Source organism: Rhizophagus irregularis, chromosome 10 (genome assembly GCF_026210795.1).
Source record: "Rhizophagus irregularis chromosome 10, complete sequence".
NCBI classification, from domain to species: Eukaryota; Fungi; Glomeromycota; class Glomeromycetes; order Glomerales; family Glomeraceae; genus Rhizophagus; species Rhizophagus irregularis.
The window spans coordinates 51,966-72,204 of NC_089438.1; the positions used below are offsets into that span (position 1 = coordinate 51,966).

At 27.6% G+C, this 20,239-nt stretch overlaps 2 protein-coding genes across 2 annotated transcripts; one reads left to right on the plus strand and one right to left on the minus strand.

Moving 5' to 3' along the window:
- The first annotated feature begins 804 nt into the window (after positions 1-804).
- OCT59_001595 (uncharacterized protein) lies at positions 805-3,016 on the plus strand. Its single transcript, XM_025322594.2, has one exon. The coding sequence runs from the start codon at positions 1,010-1,012 to the stop codon at positions 2,591-2,593; it is 1,584 nt and encodes a 527-aa protein (XP_025165872.2). The 5' UTR covers positions 805-1,009; the 3' UTR covers positions 2,594-3,016.
- An 11,074-nt stretch (positions 3,017-14,090) lies between these two features.
- On the minus strand, positions 14,091-18,299 carry OCT59_001596 (uncharacterized protein; the record flags this gene model as incomplete). Its single annotated transcript, XM_025322593.2, has 7 exons — positions 14,091-15,222; positions 15,292-16,743; positions 16,816-17,007; positions 17,079-17,583; positions 17,669-17,838; positions 17,913-17,976; positions 18,069-18,299. 7 exons carry the CDS (start codon positions 18,297-18,299, stop codon positions 15,149-15,151), a joined length of 2,688 nt encoding a protein of 895 aa, XP_025165871.2. The 3' UTR covers positions 14,091-15,148.
- Between the last annotated feature and the right edge of the window lie 1,940 nt (positions 18,300-20,239).

A 20,239-nucleotide genomic window follows, 5' to 3' on the forward strand; every position in this document is an offset into this window, starting at 1 on the left:
ATATATACTATCCATAAATTAAAGATATAAATTTGTTCAATAATAAAGATACTTGGTGTGTTACAGTAACAAAACAGAACTAATTTAACTTCATAGTAGAGTATTATTAAAATAAAATGGTTTAAATCATGTTGATTCCCGATTTCCTCAACTTCCCCGTACTTGACTTGTCAACGAAAAAATCGCTAAACTTCATTTATCACCATAGAAATTAATATTAATTTTGATTTTCTAAACGTATTAGGGTTTTTTCGATCTGGATATCTTTTATTTGTTATACTTTTTTAACGTTTTTATGGGTAATTTGTTTCCTGCTTATTATAAGCGTTTAATAAAGAGCCAAATAAAAAAAAGGTTTAACAGTTAAGATAAAATTATTGTCGTTATAATAAACTACTAAAATGCATTTTCATTTGTAAATTTTATTTGAAATACAATTTTTGTTTGTCTATATTTTTCACGAAACACAAAAAAAAAGGAAATTTCTACTCATAAAAGAGCCGTGAGTGAGACTAAGCGAAAAATTCAAATATAAATCGTCCGAAGTTCGTTCGAAACGAGCCGGGCTCGGCCATTCTAATCGAATCAAGCCGGCTCGAATTTTGGCTCGAGCCAAGCTTTAATTGTGAGCGCGACGAAAAAAAATACAAAAAGTTCATCCTATCGATCGTGTGTCACATATGATATTAATTATAAGAATATGTCACGAATATTCACGTGATATTATTCATTTTTGCTGCGACAATCACTCGCCAATCATGAAAATTGCACCTTTTTAAATCGATTTTTTTTTTTTAACTCATCACACTTTTTTAAATCTAAATCCAGTTGGCCAATTTTTTTAAAAAAACTTGTTCTCTAATTTAAGAAAATTGATTATCTGTATGCTTCCTGCCAAATTCATGCGCATGCGTGTAAGCTGCATGTCTCTCAAATATTAGTTCATAATTAGTTAACAAAGAAAACGATGAAAGAAAAGGTTTCGTACTCAATTAAATAATTAAAAAACATGTCAAAAAAAAAGGGTCAAAAAGACCAACAATGGTTTGATGAAAATTATTCGAAAGAGAAAGTTATAGTTATTACTGGTGGTTGGCGCTCAAACTTTACTGGTTCTTTAAAAGTAGAAAGCTTTAAAGATTTAGAAAGTATTAGTTTGAAGAAACTTAAATTAACTAGTTTGGAAATAAGTAATTGTACTCAACTTAATAAGGTTGACTTATCTGAACATAGTAAACTTACGAGTTTATCAGTGACCGGTTGTCCAAAATTAACCACGTTTATTTGTTCATCAAATGGGTTAATCAGTTTGGAAATAAGTGGTTGTCATCAACTTAACAATATTACCGACTTATCTGAATTTACTAAACTTAAGAGTTTATATTTGAAAGGTTATCGAAACATAGCCACGCTTAATTGTTCATCGTCTTCTAAACTTGATAATTTATCCGTAATCGATTGTCCGAAACTTACTACGCTTAATTATTCAACAAATGGGTTAACTAGTTTGGAAATAAGTGGTTGTCTTCAACTTAAAAGTGTTACCAGCTTATCTAATGCTCCTAAACTTACGAGTTTATCTATGATTGATTGTCCAAATATAACCAAACTTGATTGTTCATCATCTGAGAAGTTAACTGAGTTAAAAGTTAGTGATCTTACTGAACTCAAATGTTCGAATACTTCAATTGAGATATTGAGCGTTAATCTTTGTCCGGATATTAAAATACTTGATTGCTCCAATAATGATAAACTTATTAATTTAGATATAAGCAACGGTACCGAATTGGAATTTCTTGATTGTTCTAATAGTAAATTAACTAGTCTTGACATAAGCAACTGCGAATTTTTGTTGAAAGAATATGAACAAAATAGTAATAAGTCTAAAATGTTTAAATATCCTTCTGATTTGAAAATTATTCAGAAAAGAATAACCAAGAATTTAATAATAATTGGTCGCACTGGTAGTGGTAAATCCACATTATCTAATGTATTAACCAGATCCGAAGATTTTGAGGAAAGTGATTGTTCAAATAGCGTTACTTTGGATTTCCAGAAAAAAGGATTTGAATGGAATGGGAAGAGTTTTAATGTGATTGATAATGTCGGATTTTATAATACTCATCTATCCGTGAATGAAGTTTGGCATAAAATAGCGAGAAGTTTCTGCTCTACTATGCCAGAAGGAATAAGTCAAATTTTACTTGTGGTCGATGATAGTAGATTCTCAGCAGCAGAAGTAGAAAAGATATTTGGTTTACTTAATTCCATTTTTGAGAATGATATTCTTGATTATGTTACTATTGTGAGAACTAAGTTCAATAACTTTAAGAGTAAAAAAGAGTGTGATGCAGACAAGAAATTACGTAATGAGATAATTAATCCACGTAGAAATATCGTTTATGTAAATAATCCTCCGACAAATATTCAAATTATCGACGAAGAAGATGAGGAAGTTGTTATAATTAATAAAAAAATAAGAGAAAGGTCAAGAAAAATAATATTAGACTATTTATACAAAACATGTCAGGATAATTACTTTAAATTAAAACCGTTGGATCAGTATGTGAGTCGATTGCCAAATAATCAGTAAGTTCATTTATTATGAAGCATTTTTGAATTTAGGAGATACAAATCGGCTTAACTTTATAGTAGAATATTATTAGTAAGAAATTAAATAAAATGGGTTTTAGATCATATTATTATGGTGTACTTTTATACCTATACTTGGCAAATCCTTTAAAAAGCTCTTTTCAATATATCGTAATTTTTCGATTTCCTAGTAGATTTTGTTTGGGTACTTTCTATATTCATATTCAAAAAGGGTATATAACTATATATAGACTTATTAAAAGTATCGATTATATAACTTATTATTTTAATTAAAATATTGTTTTCAATCAAAAAGGAATGTAAATATATGTATGATTAATTCATAAAAACTAGGTTCGCTGTCAGCGACTAGGACCATAATTATGAAAATTTCCTTTAGATATTTATAGAAATTTGACAAACATTAGAAAAAAAATTCTTATTAAAATCTTTTTACTCACTGCCTTAACAACTAAAGAAAAATAAAATGAACGAAACTCTTCAAATATTTATTATTTATAATATTTAATCGAATTTGCTATTAATCGAATTTGCTATTAGTTCAAATTTTAATAATGGAATTAAAATACTATTGAGGAATTACTTCTATTTTTTTGAAAATAGAAAGTATATATCAACATATAATTTAAGCGTCCAATTTACCTATTCCTTTATCAAATAACGTTCAGCTTGATTAAATTTTCTGGTATATTGGAAAATTTTACATAATCCATCAATTTTTAAATCATTCTTTGAAGCAATTGATAACCAGCTGTTACTTGAATTAAAATCTTATTCTTATAAGTAGGATTATCGATGCAGTTAGTATATTTCGGGATTTAACACAAAGTTTTGTTTGAAACTTAACTAAAACAGGACCACAGCAACGTTTCATAATAAAATTATTTTTATTATTTATATCGGAACATACTGTCGGATTTTGTCCATATTAATTAGATCCGTTTCATCTTTGAAATTACTGTGTTCGGACGTGTAATTAATAATCTTATAATTTGAAATTCCACGAATAAAGTATAGCTGTAAAGAAAAGTTTTTTTATATTATTATTTTGTTTATTTTTAGAATTTCATTTGAAAAATCATCTTCGATTTAAATAACGCATTTTTACTGATAACCTACTGTAAACTTGGAACTTAAAATCAAATCAAGAATTATGTATCATAATTCTTTAATATTTAAACTGGTAGCAAATATCATTTTAGAAAATTCTGTATTTAAGATTTTTTTTATAGAAATTTTGATTAAAGAGGTGGTCATTTAAAAAAAAGAGGTATTAAATAAATTATATTGGTCAGAAGCAGGGATGTCGGCACTCTGCAGATCTTATTGCAGATCTTGTACGACAACTAAATTACTATTTCGTGTTCCCTCTCTTTTGTACGCGTTTGTCCTTACATTTTATATAGTGAATAACTTGCTATAATGAAGAAAAGTTCAGGTACAGTTTTTTTTTATGAATAATAAAATGACCCTCAGTATAGTGAATTTCTCACTATATCGAATTTTAATCTCCAGCCCATGGGATTCACTATAGTGAAGGTGAACTGTACTCAACTAATATCAAGAGGTACTACGAGATTTACATGGTCAAATGCTCCAGTTAATGCAAGTCCATCGCTAACAAGACCGGGTACTATGCGTTTAATACGGTCAAATGCAAAACCAAATCTACTGGTAAATCAATAATTAATGACAAGTTATATTATGAGAATCTATATTTAATATTAGAAAGCAGAAAAAAATAAAAGGAAGCGCAAAGCTGCTGCCGAAGAAAAAGAAGTAAAAATAATATAGAGTCATGGAGTAATACTAGTCAACAAAAATTAGAATTAGAGCAATTAGAGCGAGAAAAAATAGAGTATGACCATAAATTTCAAATGGAAAAATTAAAGGTGGAAATCGAAAATGAAGAACTAAGATTGAAACAAATTAATAATTATAAATAATCATGTAATTTTAAAGATACAATATAAAGATCACATTTTTATGCCACTCATACAGTATTTCTGATAAATTTCAAAATTGATTACTTTTTAGTTATAATTAGGAACAATATCTACGAAAAGTCAGGGAAAATTTTTTTTCGCGGCGATATTTTTTTTTAAATATGACTTTCAGCCACGAATTTTAGCAATTTCTTTGATATTTTCATTATTAGAATAACAGATTAGTAATAACTTCTAACAATAATTTCAATCATAACATCATTTATTTCTACAATCAGAAAATTAGGATTCAAGAAACAATTATTTATCGGGTAAGTATTATTCTTATTTATTACTGTTACTGTTGTCAATTTCATCTTTTTATTTAAAATAATTTTTTAGACTAATTTGCCTACTTCGCGTTTTAATTTTATTAAAATAATGAATCATATATCAAATAGGTTTTATTTTTTGTGTGAAAATTTTTGTGTGAAACCTCAAGTTCAATCTCAATCCAACTCAAGGAAAAATTTATAAATAGTTTCATGTAGAAAATTGGCTTGTTCAATCTATCAGAAGTTATTGATATAGGAAAATCAATGATAATAATATAATTACCTGAGAATACATTGAATAGTATTCGGGTTTTCAAATTCATCTTTATCGGCTCATTCACTAAGAATGAGCCGCATGAGTTTTTTTACATTTGATTTCGTCCTAATGATTGTGGTGGGAGTTCAAATTTCAAACCTTAATTTTATATTTATTTAATATTTTCTACTAATTTTAGAAAGCTTATATGAAATTTCTTTTTATTATTTATTTCGGACATTTTTTGACTGTTACCGGAGGCATTACCTCAATTCTGTTTTTTAAAGTTTATCATACCAAGAACTTCAAAATATATAATTTTTTTTTAACTATAATAAGTAATAAACAAAATTTGAAGCTGATAGATGATGATCGTATATTACTAATCGGAAAATGTACATGGTAGGAGCAAAAAAATTTTTTCGTGCTCAAATCATAACTTGATTAAAAGGAAATAAATTATTTTTTTTATTAATATTGATTTATATTACATAAATAGAACTTTCAATAAAATTCAGAAGGTATCAATAATATGATCCTATAGATTCTTATTCCTACATCACATCAATTTTAATTACCAAATTGCTATCTTAAACGTGTAAAATAATTCGCTTTGTAAAATAACTACCAAAGAATTACTTGCAAACAACAATTATCTCCCAATAGCGCCGACAAAGTATCTCCAAACTATTTCGGATAGTTGAGATTATGTTGTTTCGCTCAATTCAGTTTAGCATATAGCAAAGAAATTCTGCTCTTAAATTGTCTTCTCACCCGTCACTAATAAATAATTAAATTAAAAGAAAAAGATTATTAACATATTTATTATATTTATACGAATTTATTTGAAATCTTTATCACAGCATATTCACCTGAACAACATATCTATTACCTTTTTTTTGTTTCATATCTTTTATTTTGCCAAAATTGAGTTTAATCCAAAGATTATTCACTTTATTGCTATTTGGTCAAGTATGAATGTCATTATTGTCATATATGATATATAACAAGTCCCATGTGAATTCTATAATTGCTAGGGAGGACATTTATTATGAATTTGTGAAAAATTTTGGAGATTTTTTTAAACCATCACAATTATATGGTATTTCTTCTGTTTGTACTATGAAAATGTTTTCCAATCACAACCAATGAACAAACTCGCTACATGTTTCGCAGAAAGTGTAAGACGCATAATTAGGTCGCAAAACTTTTCAATATTGCATGAAATTTAACTTGCTTAGAGCACTAATAAAAATATAAGTTTCAAAGTTTGTACAAAATGTAAAGCTAAATGTGTAATAAAGAAAAGGAATGCGTCCGCAATTAAAATATTTTTAATGTTATCCGTTATTGCTTTTAACATATTTATGGAAAGTATGGAAAGTATGAAAAACTATAAAAGATGGAAAAAAATCTTTGTGAAACATTTACAGCACATATTATATCAACCAATCATTTGAATCATTGTAAGTTAAAATTCTATTTATCACGAGAAAATAATTCTTTTGCGTCCTGAAAATATACATTGTGACAAACGAACTTGTTTCGTTTCGAACCTGCTACCAATGGCAAGAAAATTTTTTCAAGAATTTCAAGAAAAACCATTTGGTAACAATTTCACATTTAACCAACCGTTTGGTTAGTTACGAATGATACGAATTATTAGTTCAAAAGAAAGGATCATATTTATTATCTTTTTAAAATCATTCCGTCTAGGCTGTGTCGTTGAAGGCCGAGGGCGCACTTTTGAATTGAAAATTTTTAAAAGAACGGCGTTGGAGCATCAGTTATAAACATAGTAACTCAATTTAAGTAATTTAATTAATGCAAATTATTCAAATAATGCAAATAATAATTCAAACAATTAAATAAAGAAAAATTTTATATGACCGATTTACAAATTATAATGAAATTGAAGATATTAAAAAAATTCTTTAAATTTTATTACTTTAATTAAAATTCCGTATAATAATATTTTAGGTGGGAGATGTATGTATCTTTTGATTGATTAGAGATCAATCCCATTGATTCAAGGAAGACTTCATACCAAACCTATGTCCGGCGAGGATTATTTTAGATAGTTTTTTTTTTGTATTCGTTTATTTGTAGATTTTTCTTTCTTTTTTTTAATGAAGTTTGTTATATAATATGAAAATCTTCAATCTTATTATTTCTTGATTGTTCTGAAAATCTCAGATCTTTTTCTACCATTTTATTACTTCGATCGAGATTGTTGGATTTGGTATACTCAAATTTTACGCGAAAATGCGGTGATAACCTTTTGGAAATTTTGTTACCAAAAAAAAAAACAATTTGAATTTGAAAGAATATACATCCAGTTTAAGAAGAAACAAAATCAATCAAAGCAAACAATTGAATAGTAACTTGTTCAATTTTTTTCATGTATTTAATAATCTCAAGCAAAATTTATTTATTATTCAAAAAAAAATAATTTACATTATTTCAAATCTGTTGGGCTTTCGAAATATGTATATTATTTTCGATCACTTAATTATATTATAGAATCATATGATCACGGCATTGTATGAACATTTTAGTTTTAAATTCTCTTCACCAACTTCTTGATAAATTATTTAGAAATAGTTTATACCTTTAATTATTATTATTCTTATTTTTTTTTAAGCGATTGATAGCGTGGTCGTATCGACAAATAAAACCAGCCATTAATTGACTAAATACAGAATTAGTTGTTTGCGCGCAAAAAGACTGAACCCATTAAATCTATTGATCAATCACGAAAGTATTTTTATTTTTTATGACACATAGCTAGTACGAACACTGCCTATTGCCAGCCAAGGAGAACATTCCCGTGCGGTACAAAAGACTAATGAAAATAATAAAAACTTAACTAAGTCCGCATAAGTGACCGCCCATTGATCCTTTTAATTATAGAAATGCAACATTTGTACAAACCTATCTTTGCACATATTAAGATAATGTTTGGGTTCGGTACATCTTTAGTTAAGATTTCTTTGCCAAAATAGATTATCAAAAACTTTTATTTTGTAAGGAGCTATGACTAAAACTTCTTGCTATCACCATCATTTCTCATTGCATTCCAAACTTGGGTTGCCAAAGCAGTGGATCACATCTGCGATAAAGTTCTAAGGCTTCTTCGTGATGTTTTTTGAGATGTGGTCCACGCTGATTCCTGTTAGTTGCTTTTGAATTAGCCATAGGGTATTAGCCGATTTGTGTATTGGAAATGTTCTACAAATTCAAATCAGAGCTATATTATCAAGCATCAGAACGACTTTCCAGGTGAAGTTACTTCGTTCATTATACCTTATCTGCAAGATATCTGAGGTTCATATTTGAGGTTCGTATCAAATTCATCTGGTTTTCTATCACTCAGACTCTCAACAATGGTTTGATTGGTCGTCCAAGTTTCTGACGGTCTTGGTAGTGAACCAATTTAAATACGTACACCGTACCAACTATTATAAGCGACCAATTTCCCTCTTAAAAGATCGCCCGATCAATACTGAAATCAACCTGTCTTGGTCTGAATTCCTTCACTATGTATTCCTGGGTAAGGTGCTCAGAACCATCAAGACAAAATCCACTTTCACACAATCTTTTTGGGTGGTATTTATAAAGATGGCGTTACAGTGTGGAGATCTGTGGAGATAAATACTCGTGACACGAATTAGTCAAATTCCCATATGTGGTATTACTGAAAAAGAGACATTTCCCTAAAGTAGTAATTTGATTGTAGTTAAATTGTTCTTTTTATTTTTTTTTTCTTTAATAGAAACAAGCTTTGAGTATCATGTATTTTTAAAAAGTTGTTATATTTTTAAATATATTTTTTTCCCTTTATTTCTTTATACAATTGCAAATTAAAAGAATAAATATGTTGAATGTTAAATGACAAGCTTATCAATTATTGTACCACATATTTCTATTAGATTTTCCCAGTATTTTCCCGCAAAGTTATTGAGAAAATAAACAAACTGCATATTAGCCAAAACATATAGTTGAGTCTAAATAAAGCTTATTGTAAGAGCAAAAGTCAAAAGACACAGGTCTCAAGAAATATAGTTCATTAGTGAATTTCCAGAAATCGAACTAATTTCCTTTAGCCACGGCGCTTATAAGGTGAAACAAAAGGTGTTCTGTTAACCGAAGTGAAATTAGAAAGGAAGGCTCCTTATAAGCCCTGTTATTCATTCCGATACAATTATTAGCAGCATCAATCGCCCCGTCACCTCAAATGGAAGGATCCATATCGTCAATACCATGGCATCTACCCATAGGACTAATATCCGTAGTAATTTTCGATATTTTATTGTGGTCAAAACAGAAACCATAAAATTTAGTAAGTAATAAAATAAAAAATTCATAATGTATATAGCATATAAAGTTAACGTAACGTACTTTTTTATTTAGGTTGAATTTAATTGGACATCAAATGTGAAAATCAAGTAATGACAAATATCGACCTATTTAAATGTCGGTCGTTTAGGATCTTGAATCGTTTTATAATGAATATTCTCGCAATCTTATAACCCTTAAACGGATGATCAATAATAAGCTAAAAAGCACGCGACTGGAATAATCAGGAAAAAAATGATCGATGTGGGATTGTTGGAAATGTGGTGAATTCAAAATTATTAAATTATACAGCTATGGAAGAAGAGTTAAAAATATAACATGCTATACTGTAATTGATGATATTGTTAGGAAATGGAAAAAAAGTAGATAGATATTAAGACCAGAGGGAAGTATATAATTTGATAATTTAGACATTTTGGATATTATTAATCAACATAAAAGTCATCATATGGAATGATAGAAGACTAGTATACCTAGTATACGCGCTAAATTTGATTTCTGATGTTCAGACATCTTCGCTTGACAATACCCTTCTTCATCAACATCTCATTAATTGTCATAAAATCGTCTTCACACGAATCTAATGACCGTTAGACCTATTCTATACAACTCACTTAATCCATATGGTATTAGTTAGTTGCTGCCATTTTAACACACTTTTCGCATACTTTTCAATTTATAATTTAATATATGAATTTTTAAATTTATTAAAGAACTTTTTTGAAAATCTAAGAAAGCGAAAACCATCCTTTATTGTTGTTCGGTGAGGATGTCTTTTGTCTTTATTATTATTAATAAATTTAGAATTTACTATTTGTAAGAATCGGTTAAATTAAAGATTAAGAATTTCTTTTCATATTTCAAATATGAATATTTCCTAATATTAGTATCGAAGAAGGTCATGCTCCTATTATCATTAAACCAATTTATGTTGGTCATGATGATGATGGTCCTTAATGTTTTTTTTTATTTTCAAGTTGAATAGTTGAATACTAAGAGTTGGTCAAAGGTATTTATTTATTATTAATCTGGTCAAATTTATTATTAATTAGAAAATAATTCTACCGTTTTTTTGTTTAATGAATTTTTTTTTAAAATTGATTAGAGAGGATCACGACTAATTTAATATCAACTAAAATTACTTCCATGCTTTGAGCTTAAAGAATTACTATCTATTATGTTAATAATAAAATCGACCGAAAATAAAATTGATAATCTGATGTTTTTTTTTAAGAAAAATTTAACCGTAATATAATTCAATTTTAATGCAACAGAAATATTTATTAGAATCCTTTTATCACTTGGAAGTTGTTATTCTACCCCGATCGCACTTCCTAGTTCCTACTTCCTAGTTACTGCTAATAATTCCTTTTCATATTGAAATTCTTCTTTTTCATTTTTAAAATCCAGAAATTCAACGTAAAGGGAAGGGATAGTATGGTAGGTTGAGTGATAGAGAGGCGTATGACAAATATATCATCGACTTCTTATTAAATACAATATAGAATGAAGGTCAGCAAAGCTTGGTCAAATTGCTAAGTTATTTCAAAATGAAATTGATATTTCTTATGTTTGCCCAATTTTTCAAAAGTTCAAAGTGGCAGAATAAAGATGCAAGTCAATTAGCATGGCTGCAGAAATGATCATGAATATTTTTAGAATTATCATCATTTATTGGATGTGAGATTTTCTTTTTGATAAAATTTAATTCTTAAATAATATGTTTAAACGATTAAGTTCTTAATTGATGATTTTAATAACAGATAATAAATTGCGCATTCAAACTAAATGAATTTCGTACGTGGAAGCTTGTAAGAATCAGAATTCATAAATAAGTAAATAAATAAATAAACATATTTCCACATGTTCCTTTTTTTAAATACGATTCGGGATATTTAATTTGTGGTGTTTTCCGAACGACTTTACTAAATCACACCACTGGCGCGCGCTCAACGCCATAATGTGCGTTTTCTCAAAAACTATGGTCTAAACTAAACAAGTTATACTAATTAAAATTGCTCAGCAAATATTGTAACAAAAAACTTACCCTATAAAAAATTCTAGTTTTTATTCCAAAGAAACTCAGACACATGATAATTAAATACTGCAAAGTGGAATATAATTATTATATGAATAGAAACAGTTTAGCTAATATACTGATAAAAAGTTAAAGTAACAAATAAAAAAAATACATAAATCTTTTTTTTTTTTTAGCAGTAAATTCAAGAATGGAAAAATAAAATTTATTGATTGTTGAGTAAAAGGAATACATAAACTGTATACAAACACTCGAACCTAAACTAACTAAACTAATTTAATCTAAATGGGATAGAAAGGAAAATGACCTAAAAAAGAGGGTTAGTAAAAAAAATAAAAGCAATATACCTTAAAAAGGCGAAAAAACAAGAAAAATAATTGAAAGGGTAGAGAGGATTAAAAAACTTGTACTTAAAAATTTAAAGTCAATACCCACAAATTTTAAAACCTAAACTACGTAAATTATCTAATATCTCCGCTAAGATCTTTGATCATGATTCTTTTATGGGACTTGTCCTTCTTTTGCTTCTTTTGCTTCTGGGACTTCGTTTCTAGTGGTTTTCTCAAAATTCTTAGAATTCTTTGATTTTTGTCTGTTGACTTCTTGAAGTATTTTGAGTCTTGTTGGTTTGATTACTACGTGACTTCTAGACAGTTGTTGATGCTCCCAACAATTCAATGCGTTCTGCATATCTTCCCACCTTCGAAATAAACAATAAGCTTACGAGTTTGAATAATTTTGAAACTTTCATTCCTTTCACTTCTGTAAGAAATGAATGTGGGTGATTATCCTTAAATCTGGTAATAAAAAATACATAAATCATGCGTTGGGTGCTACGGCGTCGTTTCTAAAAGGGGAACTTCAAATTTACCGTTATATGTACTATGATAAATCGGACAGGAAATGATTTTCTTGACATCTAATAATTCAAATTTTGCTTGTATCGCTCAATTTTTAATGACGGAGACAGTTTATTCGTTCTGACTTACAATACAAAGAATGAAATGCAAAAACAATCAAAAGATAGGCATCGGCATTATTTCAATAATATATTCACATAGTAAACTATGTGTTTGTACAAATAGCTAAATGGTAAGTGTTATACAAATGACTTTTTTAGAACTAAAAATTCAAGGGCATTGAATCAACTTTAGAATCCATTAATTATCTTAATATCAAAGATTCTAATCCATATATTAAAAGCAGTGATCTATACATCGACGTAACAAAAAAGAATTGATGAGGGCGATTCATTCACTGGGTGTGAATACAATTACTAAGAGCAACATTTATTAACTCATTTATGGTTAATTATAAATTCGAATGTCATGATTTTATTAGAAATGAACAAGTTCAAAATAAATCACATTTCATATATGAGTAGCAATTTCATGCAGTTGTGTTGCTCACGTTATTTTGATTTATGGAGGTATTATATAATACCGAAATTGATTAAAATTTATTTTTTACAGGTCTGAAAATGGTGATATGATTAAAAATTTTGTTAGGCTGATGACTCATAGTAGGTATTAGAGGATATTTCGATATTGTATATTAAATGTGTTCTGTACTAGATAAGTTAATTGAATTTCACGTTAATCGAGATTTCCTATTCGTTGTTAACGTGCTAGAATGTCTTTTCGCGGAATGAAATTGATGCTTTGAGTGTTTACAAAAAGATAGTTTTCAATATGAGCAGATACTTCAGAGTAACCAAGTTATTTGCTGCAACAACTGTTCCAGATATGATTGTAGGCGCATTTGAGAATTTAATCGATGAAAGAAGTATAGATGCTAGTCTTTGATTTCTTATATAATTGTGGCTTATTATCTTTGTAGTATCAATTTTTCGAAAGTTGCAATTTGAATAATATTTTTGGAAATTCTATTAAATCTACTGTTCACTGTTGATATCAACAACAAAAATTCTTGGAAATCTAAATTACAAGTTATACGTTTATCATGCAAAATCCAATTTGATTTTTTCAATTGTTGATTTTATAGTAAACGCGCTCATGAAGTAGCAAAGCTACGGTGGCGCCTTTTGAAAACAAGTGAAGTTTCTTATCAAGTTTATTTTAATTTTAATTTTTGTAGGCGATGTAGATAGATTTTTTTCTTTTAAGTTATAGTGTAGCTTTTTTTTCTTGTATTATGATTATTTTTTTTTATTTTCGGTTTTCGCTCGCGGGTTTATATATTAGGGTCCTTAGTGTTACTTTGGCAACGCACCCATAGAAATTATGGAGTTAGTCCGGACATTCTTTTTTTATAGGGTCCAAAAGCCTAACATTGATAAAGTCTTGAACATCACCTAACGTCAGCGTAATCATGAAATGTGTTATTATCTAGTGGGCAACAGAACTTTCGGCCTATGAAACAATGATCACAACCCATTGAAAAAGGATATTGTAACAATTCGTACCGCCATGAGTTAATTTAAGCCTATTAAGGTAAGATATTTTTTTATCTTTAAACAAATCGTTATTCATCATATTTGAGAATAGGTGATATTTTAACTTTTATTTTGGATATTTTGTAATTTTTTTCTTTTTTTTTTTTTGTCGAACCTCAACGTAATTTCTCATCACACTCAAACGCAATCTCTCATCCTAAAAATTGTAAAAAAAATTTTCCATCTCATTCAAATTTCATTTCATTCAGCGGAGAAATGCTAATTTCAAAAACTGTACATTTGATGAAATCATTTTTTCCATATTTTACACATTTTCATAAAATTACTATTAACCTATTTACTTCTATTATTATTTAGTTTATAAATATAAATTGTAAAAATATTATCTAGTACCGTTGCTACTATTTCCTTTAGTTTTTTTATGTATAAATGAATTTAAAAAAAAATTCTCAGAAAAGTAGTTATAAAGCCACAGGTGCTTTTATAAGACTGTTCGGTTTTTTCGGGTATCTGCTGCTTTTATTTGCGACATTTAATTACGATAATTTATTAAGAAACATCATTTTAAATAGCCATTGCTTGACATTTTAGCTTTTTAAATATGAATTTATTTAAAAAAAATCGCGGCATTTTATATCGAATTAATTTTTTCGAATTATAATATATATATAACCAGTGGTGTTGTATTTAACTGGTGAAAACATCATTTTCTTAGACAAATTTTCTAATCCTAGTTTACTTATTATACACAATAATCTAATCTATATTTATATATACTGATAATCACTATAAATTAAATAAATTCAACATTAAGTTTAGTGTTATAATATACATTATAAATTATACATAATAAAATAATTGGAGTGAGCTATTTTAGAGGTTAGGAAAAATTATCGATCACTTCATGATATATTTTTTTCCTAAAATATTTTTTCTGAGTAGTATATCTTACTAATCTTTTTTCTCTTATTAAATTCATTTTTTTTTTATAATCATCGTCGTAGCCATAAAACAGAGATATATTTATCGGTGGATTATCCAAATAAACAGTGCTTTGAGCAATGCTTCATTCACTTGACTTCATCTTAAGGTTACTTTTAGTTCTGCTATGAATTTTCCATCAATATCTCTTTCATCCTTTACTGTATTTTTAGCTGGCTTAGTTACCCCAATATTGAAATCACTCAGTATTTCGGTTAATGTAAATTATCTACTATTAATAATTTGATCTTCCCTGGTTGATTGGTTAATAAAAATCTTAATTAGGTTTTTAGTCACGTCTATTTTAAAATAACAACTTATTAGTATATATTTAATTACATATTAATATTAAAATGAATCTTACTAACTTGTGAGAAATTTCAAAATGTAATTATCGCGTCCTATTTCTTCTGGAATTTCTGGTTTTAGATTGCGTTTTAATTCTTCAGTAATACTTTCTATAGCAATTTCATTACATAATTCATCACCCTTTTCCTGGAATACTTTATTCAAGTGGTCTAACAATTTGGTTCTTGACCAATCTCTTCTTTTTTTACTTAATTTAATCGTTGCTTCATCATCTTTGTCTTTTACATTAATATTTATCGGGGGATTGTCCACGTAAACAATATTTTGACGTATTTTAGCAACTGCTTCATTCTGTTTACACAAATCTTCTTTATCTTTTTTGCATTTGTCTTCATTTTTAAAATTACTAAATTTAGTTCTCACAATAGTAATATGTTCATGAATATCATTGCCAAAGATAGCTTCCACTTCATCTGCCGTGATTTTTCCATCAATAACAAATAAAATGTGACATATCTCTTTTATTTTTTCCGATAATTTTATTATATTCTTAATTGGCTTAGTTACGTCAACATCAATCACATTGTATTTCTTTTCGATCTTTCCAGAGTAATAATGAGAATCACCCAGCACTTCAGCTAATGTAGATTTACCACTATTAATGCGACCAACTATTAACAAATTCCTAATTCCCACTTTTGGAATATTAAAACTAAATTTCGGATTTTCTAAATTTAAACTGCGGTTCAATTTTTTAGACTTCATTCTGACCGATCGATTCATTTGCGCTAAATTTATAGTTTGATCATTATAATTCTTAAAGTTTAATGTATCGCCAATCGGACCAGCAACATTTCCCAAGAAGATTTTATCATAGTATTTTTCTGAGATTACTTTATTCAAATGATCTAGCAGTATAGTTCTTGACTTTTCTCTTCTTCTTTCATTAACTATAATTGTTTCCCTATCGTCTTCATCATGAACAAAAATATTTATCGGGGGATTGTCTATATGGACGATACTTTTACATAATTTGGCAACTGTTTCATTTTCATTATACAAATCGTCTTTATCTTTTTTGCACTCTCTTTCATTTTTAAAGTTGCTAAATTTAGTTCTCACAATAGTGATATATTCAGCAATATCGTTTCCAAAAATGGAATCTTCAAGCAAGTTAAACGTACTTTCTTCTTCTGCCGTAAATTTTCCGTCAATCACAAATAATATTTGGCTAACTCCTTCCGGTATCAAATAATTTACTTCTGGCATTTTTTTATACATAACTTCCTTATTAGTTAACGCCATTCCAATGTCATCAACCACATGATATTTAATTCCTTCCCATTCAAAAATTTGTTTTCGGAAATTTTTAGAGCACTTGCTCTCAACAGTATTACTTAATACATTGGACAGTGTGGATTTACCACTACCTGCATGACCAATTATTAATAAATTCCTGGGATTTCCTTTTTTCTTTTTTTCATCTAATTGATTATTAAATCTGGTATTATCTGATGAAATAAAAATATGGTAAATTATTAATAAAAAATAAGTAATTTTAATAACCAATATATTAAACTTACTTCTTGAATTTAAATATTGCGAATTACTTCTGTTATCATTATTAGGTATATTAAGATGTGAGGATTGTTGATCAAAAGATCCAGTTTTTAATTGGCTTAAATTTTCATTTACTTTTTCCATATCGAGTTTTGATTTTGGTTCGCCGTTTTCATTTAATTTACTATTGAGTTTGGTAGTGTCCGATGAAGTAACTAATATAATAATTATTAATAAAAAAAAATAATTTTAATATTGATCAGTACAATTAATTTATTAAACTTACTTCTTGAATTTAGATTTTGATAGTTAGAAGGAATAGTTAAATCGTCATCATCAGTCTTCGAACTTTTGTCTTCATTAGGCATGTTAAGATACGGAGATTGTAGATCAAAAGAAGTTTTTAAAATTTCATATACTTCCTCAATATCGGGTCTTGATTTTGGTTCACCATCCCAACATTTTTGATATAATCGTTGATACTTTAGAGGTGTACCTTCAGTTGGTTCTTCTCTATTACCATCTTTAATGTGATCTTTAAGTAAACTCCGCTCACAGCCAGAAAAAGGAGGACGCCCGCTTGAAATTTCCCATAATAAAACACCTAAACTATAAATATCTGACTTCTTATCCTTTTTATACTTGATACTCTTAAAACATTGTGGTTCAATATATTCAATCACCCCACAATTGTTACCCATTGAATTAGATGTAATATCTGCCAACTTCTTAGATAATCCAAAGTCTGCAATTAATAATTTTCCATTATTCACTAATATATTTTTTGAGTGCTACATAATGATTGACATTATTTATTAAAATTATCACCAAAACCAATATCATAAACAAAATATTATAAAACAAATATTCCTTTACCAAGTCTCTATGGATTATCTCTTTAGAGTGTAAAAATTTCAATCCACTAGTAATATCCAACGCCATTTGACTTTTATTATTCCATTTTAAGGAAGTAAAGTTTTTTTTCAAATAATCTCTTAAATTTCCTTCATTGGCATATTCCAGCACCAAAATATAATACTCAGAATCTGTTAAATTGAAATATAAATAGGTTAGGCTGGACTGTATAAATAAATTATTTAAAAAAAATCTTAACATAAACCTTTTGTTATTCCCAGGATACGATTTATGTTTTGATGATAATCAACCTCGCGAAGGAGACTTAACTAAAAAAAAAAATGGTAAACAACAAAATTAATTTCATTTATATGTATATACCAAGCTAACATGCTGTACAACATAAAAGGTCGATTCCTACCTCTTTAATAAACCTTTTATTAACCTCATTAAGCTCATCTTCTTCAATATTTGAATTGTTATTAAAAAAAATTTTTAATGCAACTAATCCTGCATTAGCCAAATTTGCTTTATTCACTTTACCGAAACCTCCCCTATCAATTTCGGTGATTTGACTAAATTTATCGTATTCAAAATAACGGATATATTCGTTCTTTATCTTTTTCTCAATCCATTCTTTTATTGAAGTCATTTTGTCATTTAAATTAAAATAGTGAAATTGTAATTTTTTAGGGGAGAAAATTTTTTTTTTTTCAGCGTTATGAAGTCCGGGGACATTACAAATAATCCCGTTAATGGTTACATGTTGCAATTGATGCGTGCACAGATGATGAACATCTATGCATGTTGCCAATCCACTTTAAGCATTGATCAACTGCAATACCTTAAGTTATAATCAATTGGGAATGTAGATATCACCTAAAAAGGAAAGTCAAATTAATATAATTTTTAAACTTGTGAACATTTTACAAGGTGAGAATTATTTATTCAAACTTAACTCTCCTGTTGAATTAACTTTTTTTTAAAAAAAAAGATGGCGGCATTAAATGTAAAGCGACAGTTGCTTAGAGTCTACCTTACTTTATAATAAATAATTGGCATTGAATAATTTCTCTGATAAAAACTTGAATATCTCAATAACTGTAAAATGTTAAGCGGCTGAAAATTTTAACGTTGATGTATAAATAATATATTTTTTAAAATATTTATTCATCATTTTGAGTCCATACACATTGAATTTCTTAATAACCAATAATCTAATTGAGTTAAAATTGCATGTATCATAAAGTTAACATCCCTCTCTTAATTTTGGCGATAATTTTGATCATTAGATTATTGAGAAAATCAAAATTTATTTTCTGTGGTAGTTTAATTTAGTTTTCTCAACAAATAATAACCTATCTCATATGAAATTAATATATTTTGTAGAAAAACACCAGTTCAATAAATATAAAAATTTGGTTCAATTTTGGAGTCCTGAGTGATTGATGAGGGAATTTAATATACTGTATAATGCACGGATCTCTGCACGGATTTGCCGATCTCCAACCTAATGTCCTAAGAAAAAATTTTTGATATTATTTGTAAGATTCTATTATATGCTAATATTCATTTACATATTTATTTATTTTTATGTATTTCATAATGGTGTTATTTAGGCATTTAACAATATTAATAGAAAATTAATAAATATACAATAATTTCTTTTAAATAGAAAGTAAATAACATGAGATACAATATCTATGTATAAATAAATCCATTATTTATTTAATCAATTTTACGTTACATGGCACTAACACACTGTATTATTTATATTGTAAAAAAAAAAAGAATAAAATCAAGATTCGTTAAAAAATTAATTATAATTACCGGTATTATGGTAATGTTCGATATATGCACAGTAATAAAAAGAAACTAGACGATAGATTTAACATGATTTTAGTGTTGTCAACTCCAACAGTAATATCTCTTCTCGTATCATCTCTGAAAATTGATTGTACAAATTTCTCAGAGACAAACTAAATAATGTCGTGTCACAACATATATAGCATTTTATCATGTATTTTTGATTTTATTTATTTATTTTTTTTTATGACAAACTTAAAACAAATAGTTCATTGTATTATGGTAACATTTTTTTTCCACGCATTAAGAACCTTTTAATATTTGAATGATGCAAAGCCAAATTCTGATAAAATGAATTTTTTTAAAAAAACAACGAAAGGCAACGATGAAGTATAATGAAGAACATCATTCAAGATATACTGAAAAGAATGAAATAAACGAAATAAAATATACTGAAAGAAAAAAAATAACGAAACAAATTAATAATAAACGAAAAAAAATATTAAAATATTGATCAATTTTAACTCAAGATCGCTCGCAATTAATAAAATTATTCCAGCATGCTTTACAGAAGCATGGTTTAGGATATTGAAGAAATCATCGACTGGTGTAAAAAGTTGGTGAAAAGGATCAAAATAAGGGATTTGAATGTAACTTGGATTAACATTTATGGTAATCTCGGATGGGAAATGTGAATTTTTAATTTTAATTTTTATTACACAAAGGGAACGGTGAGGTATCAGTACAAATTACAAACACTAAAACCGAAAGTAATTCAAAAACTGA

Coding starts and splice junctions, on each gene's coding strand:
- OCT59_001595 (XM_025322594.2), top strand. CDS start 1,010: ATGTCAAAAAAAAAGGGTCAAAAAGACCAACAATGGTTTGATGAAAAT.